We start from the raw sequence: 17,391 nt of genomic DNA on the forward strand, positions 1-17,391 counted from the left end.
TTCTGCTGACAACAGAGAAAAACAAAAATATTTTTAAAGGGCTCTATGAAAGTATAAACTTTCAATTATAAGATATTTATCACATATCCTCTGAAAAATGTGTGCATGCATAAAAAAGCAAATGTAAATAGCGTTGTATTAACTTGGGTACATCCTAGCGTCTCATAGCAGCAGGTGTATCACTTATAGTAACAAAACAAACCATGAAAAACGTTAAGTGTCACTTGATTTTACTCACCTGTGGTTTTCTGTGTTTCTAATGATTTCCCCTTGTAAGTATTAAATAAACTGAGTGTTGCATACTTTTTCCCATCCTTTGCTTTTGTGCTCTGGCCTGACTTCTCCGACATTTCGGTGGAAACTCATCGAGTCCAAAACCTCCTGCCACACCCCTTAAAACCCCAGTCCTTAAGATGTACATAAGAAAGAAAAATAAGGATGAAAAACTCAGTAAATTCAAATATTCACAGAAATTCTGAAAAAACTTCCCATATCTATGATAATTTCATAGAACTTTTTAACTGTCAAATTCCAATAACCAATACACAAAAAAATTGATCATAATAAGCTATCATGCACTTGTGACACATATCAGTTATATATGGTTTATAACTGCTTAACTCTATCATAGAGAATAAGGGTTACAATTCCATGCTGTCGTGAATAGTTAAAACACAGTGAACCATTGAGACTGTCTATTTTAAAAAGATACTATTATCCAATTTAATATGCTTGAAATGACTGACACATCAACCTATGCACATGGAATCCAAATGACAGGAGGACATCTTCATTCCCCTACATATTACATCCCTGTATCATCAGGCAATATGTGCCCAACAAAGCTCTATTAATTTAAAAGTTTAGAACAGAAACAACATTCTATGTTCTCCTCATTTTGTAAAAGGTAAAACATCTCACAAACACAAGGTATATAAAAATAACCTATTTCATCGCTGCGGACTAAATATTCAAAAAATAGTATGCATTTTTTTCAAGGCATATATAAAGTTCCCTTACATATGAGAAGTTGTTAGAAATAAATAACATTTTCATAAGCATTCAAATACAAAGAGAATCCTCACCTTTAGAGCTAATGTACCCTCATCTTGGTGATGTACCCTAACTTGGTCTATTAATAGGAGAAAAAGACAAATTATGTCTCATACTATTTCCCTTCAATTTAATGAACTTGTAGACACATATCAACCTAAGGGTTGTTTTTGTTTTTGTTTTTGAGGGGTTATTGTAGCAGCAGGGTAGAAGATGGCTAATTCTACCATAGAAATGATCAATAGCTGAAAACATTGAGAACTGAAACACAGGAGCCAAAGATAGTATAGAATAGGTATACCATGCAAAAAGCATCAAAGTAAAGCCTATATCCACTTTACTTTTATAAATTTCATTTCATCCATTAGTTTTGTATTTGTCAATTACAGAATCAGCAGAGATGTCATTTTATATGCATGTAAAATGCCACCCACTGTTTGCATAGTTCCAAAAAATTTATCAGGCATTCTCACATCTATTATCTCATTTCAGTCTAACAACTTTACAATGTAGTTACTGTCTTGATTTTTACACATAAAGACTGAATTAGATTGAATTTGAAACTAGGGTGTCAGGTTCAATCCATTACACTATGCTGCCTCCTCCCACATAACAGTGTAGATAACCATTTCGCTTTTCATGTATACATTTACAATAAACCATCTTTCCTTGAGACAACCGACAACCTGAAAAAAGACTGACCTGCAACCAAAAGGACTACACTAATACAATTTGCTACTATATGTAGAAGAATGTATACAATTAATTATACCCCAAGAGCGCTAATGATGATGATGTTGTGAAAAGAGAATGTACTACCAAAATCTATCCTATTGGCAAATTTACTGGTAATACGTACAAAGATATAGAAAGAATATTCATCTACAGTGACAAAAGAGGACAGTAAATATTCACTACCTGACAAAATTAAAATTCAAAGAGCTTTTTCATCAGGTGAAAAAAAAAGGAACTGATGTATCAAGAAAAATAGTCAACTTGCTCAAGTTATTTAACTAAGGATCCTCAAATCTTGGACTTTTCTGAACACCATTATTACTTAAGCAACACTCTTGGTGAAGACCCTTTCTGTACATTAGAGAGAAAGCAACATCATGAGAAAAGAACTCCTTAAACTTCCTAGGAGCAAATCTCCAAACCAACCTGTATCTAACATCAAACCTTTCCTTCCTACACCTACTGCTACTGTGGTTCACAGAACCATGTTTCTGGCCGGGCGCGATGGCTCATGCCTGTAATCCCAGCACTTTGGGAGACTGAGGCAGGCGGATCACCTGAGGTCAGGAGTTCAAGACCAGCCTGGCCAACATGGTGAAACCCTGTCTCTACTAAAAATACAAAAATTAGCCAGGCATGGTGGCAGGTGCCTGTAATCCCAGCTACTCGGGAGGCTGAGGCAGGAGAATCACTTGAACCCGGAAGGTGGAGGTTGCAGTGAGCCGAGATTGTGCCACTGTACTACAGCCTGAGTGACAGAACAAGACTCCGTCTCAAAAAAAAAAAAAAAAAAGGAACAATGTTTCTGAGACATGTGATTCTAGAGAAACCATGTTTCTCTAGAAATAGGATGAAAATGAAAATTCTCAGGTCCCAACCCAGACCTACTGAATCAAACTCTGAGGAAGTGGCCCAGCACTCTATAGCAAGTCTTCCAGATTGACTAAGACTTACAAAAACGTTAAGACCTACCGACTTATTATAAGCAGATATATTCTAAGCAGTGATTCTCAACTTTTGCTGTATGCAAATCTGGGGGCACGGGGGCAACTGGGCATTCACTCTTTTTTTAAAAAAATTATTCAGGTGATTCTAACTGAAAGTAGTTTGAGCATCAATGCAATACAGAAAGTTTATCTTCCTTCTCATTCCATTTAAGGTCAATCTTTTCTCTAGTGCTCTTCATCCTATCCCCACTTCCCTTCTTATCTAAACTCTTGTCTAGGAAATCTCATTAGCTCCTTTGGCTTTAACTACTAACTGATTACCTTCAGCTCAGTACTCCTGAGGAATATATCCCCACACTGCCTATTTACATTTCTTTGTTTTGAATGAAGTTTCACTTTTAACTAGAACAGAGGCATCTATTTCACAGCAAAACTTTAAGAAGCAAGCCTACTTAACATTCTGTCCAGCATAAGAGAAAAATAATGGTTAAAAAATCAAATTGGGCCTGGCACGGTGGCTCACGCCTGTAATCCTAGCACTTTGGGAGGCCGAGGCGGGTGGATCGTGAGGTCAGGAGATCGAGACCATCCTCGCTAACGCAGTGAAACCCGTCTCTACTAAAAATACAAAAAATTAGCTGGGCATGGTGGCGGGTACCTGTAGTCCCAGCTAGCTACTCGGGAGGATGAGGCAGGAGAATGGCTTCAACCTGGAAGGCGGAGCTTGCAGTGAGTGGAGATCGCGCCACTGCACTCCAGCCCGGGCGACAGAGCAAGACTCTGTCTCAAAAAAAAAAAAAAAAAATTAAATTGATGGTCAATGACGAAAATAATCAACACTTGACAAAATGTAAATATAAGAACTCAACAAATCAAAGCAGCCCAAAGAGTAAAACTATGAACAGACAATTCACTAGAGAAATGTTAGTAAGCAAGCGGATTAAAATGTCCAATGTTACAACTAAACAAAAATCAAAACAAAATGTCAAGTTCAGCTTCTCCATATTCTTACAAAGGAACACAAAGTAGTAATACACAATTTAACCACAGGGTTATGGAATATCCGATTTAACTCTAGCCATCGCAGAACACTCAAGCTTAAAAGAATCATAAAATGAACCTTAACTTCCCTACTTAAAATCAAGACAATACCAATCCTTTTCAATAACACATTAAACCAAGTTTGATTTATCCCTAGAATGCAAGATTGGTTTAACATAGGCAAATCAATGTGATATATCACAGTTTAACAGAATGAAAAGTAAAAACCAAATGATCATCTCAATAAATGCAGAAAACCATGTGACAAAGCTTAACATCCTTTCATGATAAAAACTCTCTACAAAATAGGTACAGAAGAAAATTCCTCAACATAATAAAGGTCATTTACAAAAATCCCACAGCTAACATCACAATCAATGGGAAAAACCTGAAGGCTTTTTCCTGAAATCTAGTACACAGCTAGAATGTCCACTTTTACCATTTCTATTCAACACAGTGCTGGAAGGACTAGCAACAACAATCAGATAAAAAAAAAAGGAATAAAAGGCGTCACAAATCAGAAAGAAAGTAAAACTATCCCTGTTTGCAGATGACATGATCTTTTAAGTAGAAAACTCTAAAATTTCAAAAAAACTGTTGAAACCAATAAATGAACTCAGTAAAGCAACAGGATACAAAGTCAACATACAAAAATCAGTTGCATTTCTTTTCACAAATAACAACCTAGATGAAAAGGAAATCAAGAAAACGATCCCATTTACTAGAGCATCAAAAAGAATAAAGTTCTTAGGAGTAAATCTAACCAAGGGAGCAAAATACCTGTACACTGAAAACTATAAAATACTGATAAAAGAAATCGAAGACACAAATAAATGGAAAGATAGCCCACATTCACAGACTGGAAGAATTAATATTGTTAACAAGCCAGCAAAGAAAGACCTGAGAAGATCAGAGGGAAACAGTGCCTGAAGTTCATAAAGGGCTGGGAATAGTACCTGTTTTACAACCAAGACTAAAAAGATGACATGACATGCTTCACCAGGCATTAGGTAGAGTTTTTTTTTTGAGACAGAGTCTCACTCTGTTGCCCAGGCTACTTAAGTACAGTAGTGCGATCTCATCTCACTGCAACCTCTGCCTCTTGGGTTCAAGTGATCCTCCCGCTTCTGCCTCCCAAGTAGTTGGGACTACAGGCGTCTGCCACCATGCCCGGCTAATTTTTATATTTTTAGTAAAGACGGGGTTTCACCATGTTGGTCAGGGTAGTCTTTAACTCCTGACCTCAGGTGATCCACCGTCCTCAGCCTCCCAAAGTGCTGGGAATACAAACGTGAGCCACTGCACCCAACCCAGGTAGAGTACTGAACAAAGCCTTGCCTCCAGCAGTGGGTGAAAATTACCCTAATGTAAATACTGCTCTGATCTTGTCTAACAAATCTTTCTTCATTTTATGTTAAATAAATGAGATGGGGTCTCACTATGTTGCCCAAGCTGGTCTCATGTGATCCTCCCACCTCGGTTCTTCCCAGTAGGTGGGATTACAGGCATGTGTCAACCACGTCTGGCTTGTCTAACAACCCTTAAAGCTACATTGAAAAGATCAGTTTCCCAGTAACTTAACTGAATTCCAGAATCAAGCGGGGTGGGGAGGGGAATCAAGCAAGTGAAACCAACCTAGTCTTGACTATTGATGTTAGAATTAGTGGACAAGAATGTTAAAAGTTATTTTTCTTATGTCACCTTGTCTAAGAAAAAGCTACTTTATAACTGTATTCTATATGTTCAACAAGCTAAAGATTGAATACAAAGAGGCACAAAAGACATGAAAACATCAAAACATAAAGAAAAAAATACACCAATTGGTATTACTAGCATTTTAGACATACTGCCAAAGGAAAGAATACTGCAGGCTGCAACCCTTTATGAAAAAGAAAACTCCCCTTTCCAAATTTAAAAAAAACACACACACACACGAAGGAAAAAAATAGTGAATCTGAAGCCATCAATAGAAGCTATCCAATGGGAAAGATAAAGTGAAAAAAGCTTAAAAAAAAAAAAAAAAGACCTTAAGTGAACCTTAAGACAACTTCAAACAGCCTAATCTATGTGTAATTGGTGTTACACATAGAAGGGCTTGAGAAACTGAAAAAATAATGGCCAAAATGGTACAAATTTGATGAAAACTGCAAACCCATATCCAAGAGACTCAACAAAGCCCAAGTCTAAGAAACATGAAGAACCAACACCAAAGCCCATTATAATCAAAGTATTCAAAACCAATGATAAAAAGAAAATCTTAAAAGTAACAAGAGAAAATAGTTGTTTTACATACAGAGAAACAGAATAACAGCAGAATCCTCATGGGAAACGCTGCAAGCAGTAGAGCTACATGCTTAAAGTACTGAAAGAAAAAATAAAAACAGAATTCTACATGCAGCAAAACATTTTTCAAAAATAAAGGCAAAATTGGCTGGGCATGGTGGCTCATGCCTGTATTCCCAGCACTTTGGGAGGCTGAGGTGGACAGATCACTTAAAATCAGGAGTTCGAGACCAGTATAGCCAAAATGGTGAAACCCTGGCTCTACTTTTCACCACTGTGTCATCACAGTGCATACTTACAAATGTAGATGGCATAGCCTACTGAACACCGAGGCTGTATGGTATAGTCTATTGCTCCTAGGCTTCAAACCTGCACAGCATGTTGCTGTACTGAATACTGTAGGCAGTGGTAACAAAAGGTGAAATATTTGTATATTGAAACATGTCTAAACATAGAAAGTGTACAGTAAAAATACGGTATTATAATCTTATGAGGCCACTGTCATATATGCGGCCCATTGTTGACTGAAACATCATTATGCAGTGCATGATGTGGATGCAGAAAAAGTATCTGACAAAAATCAACCCATTCCTGATTTGAAAAACAGAAACAAAACAAAAAACCTCAATAAATAGGAAGAGAAGGGAACAGTCAAAAGTTTGAATATGCTTGCCCTTCTGTTCCCTTCAATGAAGAGAAATGAAGCAAGGATATCCACTCTCTCTTAACACTTCTGTTCAACACTATACTAAAAGTTCTGGCCAGCAAAATAAGAAAGAAACAACAAAAAAAATTCAGATTGGAAGAGATAAAGTAAAATTTTAACAGCATTATATGATCACATATGTAGAAAATCTGGTATCTTAAAAAACCTACTAGATGGGAGTTTACAAGAGCGTATAAGATCAATACACAAAATTCAATTGTATTTCTATACAGCACTAAACAATCAGAAACAGAAATTACATATAGTGCCATTTGTAATAGCAATAAAAAATGAAATACGGCCGGGCGCGGTGGCTCACGCCTGTAATCCCAGCACTTTGGGAGGCCGAGGCAGGTGGATCACCTAAGGTTGGGAGTTCGAAACCAGCCTGACCAACATGGAGAAACCCTGTCTCTACTAAAAATACAAAAATTAGCCAGGCATGGTGGCACATGCTTGTAATCCCAGCTACTCGGGAGGCTGAGGCAGGAGAATCGCTTGAACCAGGGAGGCAGAGGTTGCCATGAGCGAGCAGATCGTGCCATTGCACTCCAGCCTGGGCAACAAGAGTGAAACTCTGCCTCAAAAAAAAAAAAAAAAATGAAATACTTAGGGGATACATCTGACAAAAGATATGTAAGACCTACACATTGAACACTACAAAACATTATTTAAAAAGCTACATAAACATGGCATAAGAACTCATGCCATGTTCATGGATCACAAGACCCAATATTAAGATGTCAATTATTTTCAAATTTATCTACAGATTCAAAGCAATCCCCAACAAAACCTCAGAAGAAATTTACTGGAGGACAAAAGTTGTCAAGCTGATTCTAAAATTTATAAAGAAATGAATTGGCTCTAGAATAGCACCACCCACCCCCTATCCCCCACCCCGCCAGCTTTGAAAAGAATGAAATTGGAAGGTGAATACTACTTGCTTTCAAGACTTAAGGCACAGCAATGAAGACAGCGTGGTACTGGTGTAAAAATAAGACAAATAGTTCAGTGGAGCAGAATAGAGTCTAGAAATATAAATACATATAAGCATTTGATTTTTGACAAATGCAAAGAAATTCAGGGGATAAAGGACAGTCTTCCCAAAAATGATACTGGAGCAATTATGTGTACATAATATTAAAAACTTAACACTGATTCATACCTCACACCATATATGAAACTCAACTCAAAAATAAACCATAGACAAAATGTAAAACCTGAAACTGTAAAACTTCCAGAGAAAACATAGGAGAAAATCTTTGTGACACTGGGTTAGATAAGGACTTCTTAGATATAACACCAAAAGCACAATCTATAAAAAATGAAATTTATAAACTGGACTTCCACTTTTTGAAAGATACTGTTGAAAACTAAAGGACAAACTAGAGTCTGGAAAAAAAATTGTCAAATCATAGATCTGAGAAAGAACTTTTATCAAGAATACATACAAAACTCTCATAACAACCAACCCAGTTTTTAAAAATAGGCAGGAGATTTGAAGAGACACTTCACCAGAAATATGCAAATGGCAAGTAAGCATATGAAGATACTCAGTGATATGGTTTGGCTGTGTCCCCAACCAAATCTCATCTTGAATTGTACCTCCCTCAATTCCCACATGTCATGGGAAGGACCAGGTGGAAGGTAACTGAATCATGGGGACGGGTTTTTCCTGTGCTGTTCTCGTGATAGTGAATAATTCTAAAGAGATCTGATGGTTTTATAAAGGGAAGTTTCCCTGTACAAGTTCTCTCTCTTTGCCTGCTGCCATGTAAGAAGCAGCTTTGCTCCTCTTTGCCTTCTGCCATGATTGTGAGGCCGCCCCAGCCATGTGGAACTGTGAGTCAACTAAACCTCTTTACTTTATGAACTGCCCAGTCTTGGGTATGTCTTTAGCCGTGTGAGAACAAACTAATACACTCAGCATCATTTGTATTTGGGAAATGCAAATTTAAACCAAAATAAAATACCTCCACACATCCAATACAATTGCTAAAATTATAGAATGATTATATCAGGTTTTGGAAAGAATATTAAAGAACTGGAAATGTAAATAGCACAATCACTTTGAAAAACAATTTGGCAGTTTCTTTTCTTTTCTTTTTTTTTTTTTGAGATAGAGTCTCACTCAGTTACTCAGGCTGGAGTGCAGTGGCGTGATCTTGGCTCACAGCAACCTCCGCCTCCCGGGTTCAAGTGATTCTCCTGCCTCAGCCTCCCAAGTAGCTGGGACTACAGGCACGTGCCACCACGCTTGGCTAATTTCTGTACTTTTAGTAGAGATGGGGTTTTGTCATGTTGGCTAGGCTGGTCTCCAACTCCTGACCTCAGGTGATCCACTTGCCTCATCCTCCCAAAGTGCTGAGATTACAGGTGTGAGCCACCGCACCCGGCCTACAAACACATTTATATGAACATTCACTGAGCACTCTATCATTATCAATAAGCCTCCTTCTACCACCAAAGGTGTTTATGGTAATGCCTCTAATTTTTGTGCACTTGCATGGGAACCTAACCCACACCTGTAACACTGTTTCCAAGGGATAAAGTATTTACTTCTCTCTTAAATGCCTTTGCCATTGGACATTAAAACCTTAGATAACAAAACCAATGTCGGCTGGGCGTGGTGGCTCATGCTGTAATCCCAGCACTTTGGGAGGCCAAGGCAGGTGAATCATTTGAGGTCAGGAGTTTGAGACCAGTTCTGCCAACATGGTGAAACCCCGTCTCTACTAAAAGTATAAAAACTAGCCAGGTGTGGTGGTGCACGCCTGTAATCCCAGGTAGTCAGGAGGCTGAGGCAGGAGAATCACTTGAACCCAGGAAGTAGAGGTTGCAGTGAGCCAAGATCGAGCCTTTGTACTCCAGCCTGCACCTGGAGCAAAACTCCATCTCAATAACAACAACCATCAACGTCCTTTTAAGGCCTACTAGAGTAGTTAGTATGTTCTCTAAAATATAATTTAGCAAAACAATTCTCTACAGGTTACACAGAAACAAGCCTTTTTTGGTGTTTCAGATATTAGGATATGTTATGAAAATACAGATGATGCCCCTGCCTTCATGGAACTTTTAACAAAACAATAAACAAGTAAATAAAAATGTGGGAATGAAAAACTCAACTGGGTAAAAAGGGGCAGCAAAGAGGTAAAGGGGACTTTGGATAGGATAGCAAAGATCCAGAAGACCTCTCTGAAAAGGGGACAGGAGTTAAGGAAAACCAATCAGTGGTTTTCAACTTAGGCTTCACAGTTATCCAAGGTTTTGAAAAAATATTGTATGCCAAGGTCCCATGCCAGGCAATTAAATCAGAATTTCTGGGGCCAGGCCTGGCAACAGTATTTTTTGAAAAGTTCCCCAAGTGTCTCTAAACTGTAGCCACAGTTGAGAACCACTGAAAAGCAAACCAATTTCAATCTAAGAATGTTCAAGTGTAAAAGTCATGTCTCAGGGAGACAGGCAGGAGATGAAATCAGAGTAGGCAAAAGTCACATTTTGCAGAGCCTTGGATTAGAAATGTTACCCTTGAGTTTATTCTAAATGCCACAAAAAAAGCTGGGCGTGGTGGCGTATGCCTGGAGTCCCAGCTACTGAGAAGGCAGGGGTGGGATGATTACTTAAGTTCAAGTCCAGCCTGGGCAATACCAGCAAGACCCCCATCTCTCATTTGCAATAAAAAAACCAAAAAGGTTTTAATGGCAAGAAAAGCCACTGGAGGAAAAAGCTAGTAAAAAAAAAATCTCAATTGCTGAGTAGGCACAGATGCACTCAGCATAACCACATTTAAGTAACAAAATGGTACAATTTACATAATTAGTAATCCCAAAACCCTTGAAACAGCATGCTCAGTAGCATTTGTCTTCAGCTTGCCAGCTCTGATTTTGAAACCCGTCTACACAGTTATAGAGGATACCAAAATAAGTATACCCTCTACCTATATCAATTTTAATTTTGAAAAGCTTTTTTATTACTTTTACAATGTTAATACTTTTTATATTACTGTCCTACTTGCCATGTATCTAAAAATCTCAATCATTAAGGGCAGAGGATCAGCCTGTAAAAACAAAACCTTCTGAATAACACATCTTTCTTTCTCTGTTTATGGAAGAGAAAATCATTATTTTAAATTCAAGGTTCTATGACTGACTGAGCAATGCTGGTAAGAAACTACCATTTTTCATTGTAATTAGATGTATCAAAACAGGTACACCTCAGCTGGGAGTGGAGGCTCACATCTGTAATGCCAGCACTTTGGGAGGCCAAGGCATGCAGATCACTTGAGCTCAGGAGTTTGAGACCAGCCTGGGCAACATGACAAAACTGTTTCTACAAAAAATACAAAAATTAACAGGGCGTTCTGGTGGGTACCTGTAGTCCCAGCTACTCAGGAGGCTGAGGCAGGGAGGACTGCTTTGAGTCCAGGAGGTCAAAGCTGTAGTGAGCCCTGTTCACACAGTAGCTCATGACTGTAATCCCAGCACTTTGGGAGGCCAAGTCAGGAGGATCACTTGAGCCCAGGAGTTCAAGACCAGACTGAACTGGTAGTGAGACCCTGTCTCTATCAAAATAAATAAATTAGCTGGGTACGGTGGCACACGCCTGCAGTCCCAGCTACTCAGGAGGCTGAGGTGGGAGGACTGCTGGAGCACAGGAAGTCGAGGCTGCAGGAGCCATGATGGCGCCACTGCACTCTACCCTAGGCCAAGAGAGTGAGACCCTGTCTCAAAAAACAAAACAAAATAAGACATGTGCATCTGCATTTTCCATATTTTGAACAGCAAATATTACGTTGTTAATAACAGTTTTATTTTTGGGGGGAGGAACAAAAAGTACTGAAATGAAAGAAGTTTAGGAGGAAAAAAAAGGAAGCCAGGGATTTTAAAGCAGATTGTTTCCAAAAGGTCTGAAAGAAATTTGGAAGGCAGCAGTTTAATATATACATTGACCTTTTAAAATCAAAGAATGACACTGAACAGTGATAACAAAAGGACGGTTTTCATGAAAGGATAGCTATCACAGATTGAAACTCTGTGGAGACAACCTGGGCAACATAGTGAGACTGTCTCTAACAAAACAACTAAACAGTAGCCAGGCATGGTGGTGTGTACCGGTAGTCCAAGCTACTTAAGAGGCTGAGTTAGGAGGACAGCCTGAGCAGAAGTTCAAGGCTGCAGTGAGCTATGATTAAACCAGTCCACTCAAGCCTGGGTGACACAGCAAGATTCTGTCTCTAAAAATAAAAAAAATTAAAATAAAAAAAAAAGAGAAAATCTGGAAGAAAAAAGTCTAAGTGGTTTCCACATTTGTTAAAGAGATTAGCTATGGTCTCTCAAATTCCTTTGGTACTCAAAACTATAAGATTCTAGTTTTAACACTGAAAACCTTATTTTAAGTAATACTGAAAATTTAGTATATTTGGAAAAATAACCCCCATACTTTAGCAAATTGCAATTTGCTAAATTCAATTAAATGATGTAACTTTCTTTCTAGCCACAATGGGTTTCTAAATATCCAAGCTCTGTTTACCATTCTTTCCTCATTATTCTCATGATGAGAGTTCAGTTCCCCTGGAAAATACAGTGTCCCCCAGATTTAAATAGTTAACATTAAAAATAAACTACAACAATTTCCAGAGAAGTAGACTCTACAAGTGTTTTACAGAACATTTGTAAATTAGGAAATAATGTGTATTAACTAATTGATAATAGTCAAGTATCACATATAAATATAAAAGTTAAATAGCTTCTATGTAAACCATTTTCTTCGGTTTCCAAGACTATGACAGCTTTCAGCCTCGTTACTTTTTTTCTGTCTCTTCTTGCCATCGTTCCCTTTTCTGTTTTGTCTTTTTCTGAGTCCCACTTTGTCACCCAGGCTGGAGTGCAGTGGCACGATCTTGGCTCACTGAAATCTCTGCCTCCCAGGTTCAAGCGATTCTCCTGCCTCAGCCTCCAGAGTAGCTGGGATTACAGGTGTCTGCCACCAAGTCCGGCTAATTTTTGTATTTTTAGTAGAGACAGGGTTTCACCATGTTGGCCAGGCTGGTCTCGAACTCCCGACCTCAAGTGATCCACCTGCCTCGGCCTCCTGAGTAGTAATCCCAAAGTGCTGAGATTACAGGCGTGAGCCACCGTGCCCAGCCCATCTCTCCGTTTTCTATTAATAAGTGCTTTCTCCTTTGGCCATCTCATCTGTTGTTCACTGCTTTGAATATTATCAGTAAGGACAATTCCAAAACTTTCCTTCAAGCTACAATCTTTAGACACACAGTTTTAATGATCTACAAAACATCACTTACATTTCTTGTCGGAACTTCAAACTCAAAATGATTAGTTCCACTATTCACTTGTACAAATATTTACCCAGTGTCTACCATATACCAGGCACTGCTAGGAACAGATGAACAAGAGACATGCTTTCCTCATCCACTGAGTGGAGGCAGAGTTTAGAAATTTGAGGAGGCTGGAAAAGGTTTGAAAAGCAAATGGGAGAATGTGAAAGACAGCCAAGACATTGGCAAGAAGCACTGAAAGGCTAGTAGGGCTGAGTGTCATGGCTCACGCCTATAATCCCAGCACTTTGGGAGGCCAAGGAGGGAGGAATGCTTGAGCCCAGGAGCTCCAGATCAGCCTGTGCAACTTAGTGAGAGATCTTGGTCTCTATACAAAATGAACAATTGACCGGGTATGGTAGAGTATGTTTATAGTCCCTGTCCCAGCTACTCAGGAGGCTGAGGTGGAAGGGCCATTTGAACCCAGGAGTTCAAGGCTGCAGTGAGCAATGCTTGCAACTGCTGGGCAATAAAGCAAGACCCAGTCTCCCCTTCAAAAACAGAAAAGAAAGCCCAGTAGAAGCTGGAGAGCAAGGGTACACAGTATTTCCAAGTTTGTGCAGTTACGATAAGAGAATGAGGAGGAGAGCAGAAAGGACTGGTGATTTCAGTTAAGGCTGACTAAAAGCTCTAGCAATAAAATAGTAATTATTGGCAGGGCATAGTGGCTCACGCCTGTAATTCCATAACTTTTGGAAGCCGAGGCAGAAGGATTGCTTGAGCTCAGGAGTTCAAGACCAGCTTGGGCAACAGAGCAAGACTTTGTCTTTTCTTAAAAAAAAAAAAAAAAAAAAAAAATTAACTGGGTATGGTGGCTCATGCCTGTAGTCCCAGCTACTCGGCAGGCCAAGATGGGAGGATCACTGGAGCCTAGGAGGTTGAGGCTACAGTGAGCCATGATTGTGCCACTGCACTCCAGCCTGGGGGACAGGAGACCTTGTATCTCCCCACCGCCCCACCAAAATCTGAGCTCTAAAGATACAGTATAACGTAAAAATACCAGATTAGGGCCAGGCGCAGTGGCTTACACCTGTAATCCCAGCACTTTGAAAGGCGAAGGTGGGAGGACCACTTGAGCCCAGGAGTTCAAGACCAATCTGGGCAACATGGTGGGACCTCATCTCTACAAAAAATAAAATTTAGCCAGGCCTGGTGGCACATGCCCGTCTCCCAGATGCTCAGGGGACTGAGGCAGAAGGATCGCTTGAGCCTAGGAGGTTGAGGCTACAGTGAGCCATGACTGTGCCACTGTATTACAGCCTCGGCAACAGACGGAGTAAGACCCTGCCTCAAAATAAATAAATAAAAATAAAAATATAAACCAGATTAGGACTAAGAAGGGCTTAAAGCCTAAATCACCGAAAATTACCAATGAAGAAGCAATCTTAGAGAAGTAAAGTAATTTGCTCAAAACACACAGAGCTGGAAAGTGGTAGAGTCAAGATTAAATCCAGGCTGACTTCAAAGCCAGTGCCCAACATAATCTCATTATTTAAAAAATCAGGATTGAACTTTCATTTTAAGAAATTAACAAACTGAAATATAAAACAATAAATGTCACTTAAGAGACCCTAAATGATTCATGTTTTCATTATCAAAGGTATTGCATTACAATATAGAACAAGATATCAAAGATAAAACACAATAGCAACAAAACATAGCAACATCTCTATTAACAAATGTATTGGTGGGGCATGGTGGCTCATGCTTGTAATCCCAGCACTCTGGGAGGCAGAGGTGGGAGGATCGCTTGAGCAATGGAGTTTGAGACCAGCCTGAGCAGCATGGAGAGACCCTGTCTCTACCAAAAAAAGTAGCCAAGTGTGGTGGCACATGCCTGTGGTCCCAACCAGGAGATTGAAGCAGGAGGATCACTTGAGCCTGGGAGGTTGAGGCTACAGTGAGTCAATGATTGCACCACTGCACTCTAGCCTGGGTAACAGAGTGAGACCTTGTGAAAACAAAACACACACACACACACACACACACACACACACACACACACGCCCCAAATGTATCAATTCGCTGCTAGAAATGTCATTTTGTAGTACAAGTAAGGAATAAGAGCTTGTGAAATAAATTTAAAGTTTCTGGTGACAACAGGGTTTAGACAGCAGCTATTAAAAACCAAGCACAGAGTGCGTGTGTGTGCCTATGTGCATACTATACAGAAAATAATAAAGTAAATATGGTAAAATATTAACAAGTGGGGCATCTGAATGAAGGAATATGGAAATTCTTTGTATTATTTTTGTAACTTGTAAAAAACATAAGAATCAGGCCAGGCACGGTGGCTCACGTCTGTAATCCTAGCACTGTGGGAGGCCAAAGCAGGTGGATCACTTGACGTCAGGACTTCGAGACCAGCCTGGCCAACATGGCAAAATACCATCTCTACTAAAAATACAAAAATTAGCTGGGCGTGGTGGCATGCACCTGTAGTCTCAGCTACTAGAGAGGCTGAGGCAGGAGAATCGCTTGCACCGACCAGTAGGCAGAGGCTGCAGTGAGCCAAGATAGCACCACTGTACTCCAGCCTGGCAACAGGGGGAGACCCTGCAAAAAAAAAAAAAAAAAAGGCACAAAAATCAAAGCTCTAAAAATCGTAAAGGCGGCAGGGGTGCTGATGGACTGATGGGTGCCCCCCTGACATTCATATGTTGAATCCCTAAATCCCCTGGGCTGATTTTTGGAGATGCGGCCTTGGTGAGGTAATTAGATTTAGATGAGGTTGTGTGGGCCATGAGGGGATTAGTGCCCTTATAAAAAGAGATACCAGAAATTGCTCTCTTCTCCATTAGAGAATACAGTCAGAAGGTGGCTGTGTGCAAGCTAGGAAGAGCCCTCACCAGAACTACTATGCTGGCACCCTGATCTCAGACTTCCAGCCTCCAAAACTGTCAGAAATAAATTTGTTTTTTAAGCCATCTAGTCTATACTATTTTGTTATAGCAGCCTGAACTATGATGAGGGGAGACTGATGCATTAACTTGAAAAACCAGAATTTTATCACTCAAATTTTAACTAAATTGCCCATTTAAAATAAAAAAGCCCAAATATTCACCACACTCCTAGTTCCAAGTGAATCAGCATCCACAAAATATAAACCTTAAAAAAATTTAGTCACTTCCTTCCCTCAATCCACTTGATTTTTTAAACAGACTACTGAAAGTACTAGTCATTTACATATTTCTCCTTAAATAAACTTAATACAAATGAGAATCACACAATGTTTGATGTAGAAAATCATTTTATATTTAAAAGAATGTGGTCAATATGAAATAATTTAGCCTGGATATGTTGGACCCTGTCCTTTTCCATGTTAATAACTTGAATAAAGACTTGGAAATCTAATGCACAGATTTGGAGTCATAACAGTTCCACTGAATTTTATGTTTGTCACACTATGTTTAGAGTATTATGCTCAACTCCAGGCTTCATTAAGACAAACAGTAACAAACAAATGACTGAATGCAAAGGAAAAACTGTTCAGTTTATCCATAAGTGAGTAAGTTACATTAAACTAAAACTTATAGCATTACTTTAACAATTTGCCAAATAACCCAAAGAGCTGTGAAATGACATGTAATTTTGCTGAAGCACAAAATGTAACTAACATGCCATGAGGTATGCATCTAGAAAATAAGCTTGGATATCCCTCACCACTCCTAATGCTGAGACCCCATGCCCAGAGCTTTGTTTTCTTTTAGGGGATACAATAACTCTTACAAAGAGACATCTGTTTCTTTCTTGAGGGAGGAGGGCAGGGTGGGGAAGAGCAGTGAAGAGGCCAAATCCTAGTGTAGATCATGGAAGGAGAAAGTGAAGAGGTTTGAATGCTAAATACGGAAATTTGTAAGATCTTAGGATATATGCTTTGTGAATGTTAAGGGGTGACTCTAGTGACCTACTAATCATCAGATGGATCCAAGCAAAAGCAAGGTAAGCCTGTCAGAAATATTATAAAGATAATTCTTGCTTTGAGTAAGAAGTTGAATTGGCCACTTACAAGGTCTCTTCCATTTCTAGTGGTTAAAATGAACTAGTAATTCTAAGGTCAAATATTTTAAGAGTACATTTGCCACTATAATGGTAAAGCTAAGAATACCACCATATGTTGAATTCTTTTACTACAAATAGCAGTTCAGCAAAAACATCCAAAATGGTCATTTTTTAAAAAACAAAGTGTAATATAAATAAATCTGTTGGAGTTCTAATCAGGCTAGTGGAAGGGCTCAGGCTGTTCTTGGAAACTGAAACATGTGAATTAAGTTTCTGGGGTAGGATAAAGC

At 39.2% G+C, this 17,391-nt stretch overlaps 1 protein-coding gene across 14 annotated transcripts in view; it reads right to left on the reverse strand.

The window, feature by feature from the left end:
* The window catches only part of PRRC2C (proline rich coiled-coil 2C), a 108,481-nt gene that overhangs the window by 82,169 nt on the left and 8,921 nt on the right, over positions 1-17,391 (reverse strand). For 13 of the 14 annotated variants that reach the window (XR_004032608.1, XM_030823981.1, XM_030823978.1 and 10 more), the window contains exon 2: positions 239-407. Coding sequence is in view for 13 of the 14 variants with exons in the window: in XM_030823981.1 (XP_030679841.1) it covers positions 239-350 (112 nt within the window). In the remaining variant the exon portion in view is untranslated. Of the gene's footprint in view, positions 1-238; positions 2,266-17,391 lie in introns of those variants that run through there. The other variant, XM_030823977.1, reaches the window with a different exon arrangement.

This window comes from Nomascus leucogenys, chromosome 12 (genome assembly GCF_006542625.1).
Source record: "Nomascus leucogenys isolate Asia chromosome 12, Asia_NLE_v1, whole genome shotgun sequence".
Classification (NCBI taxonomy): Eukaryota; Metazoa; Chordata; class Mammalia; order Primates; family Hylobatidae; genus Nomascus; species Nomascus leucogenys.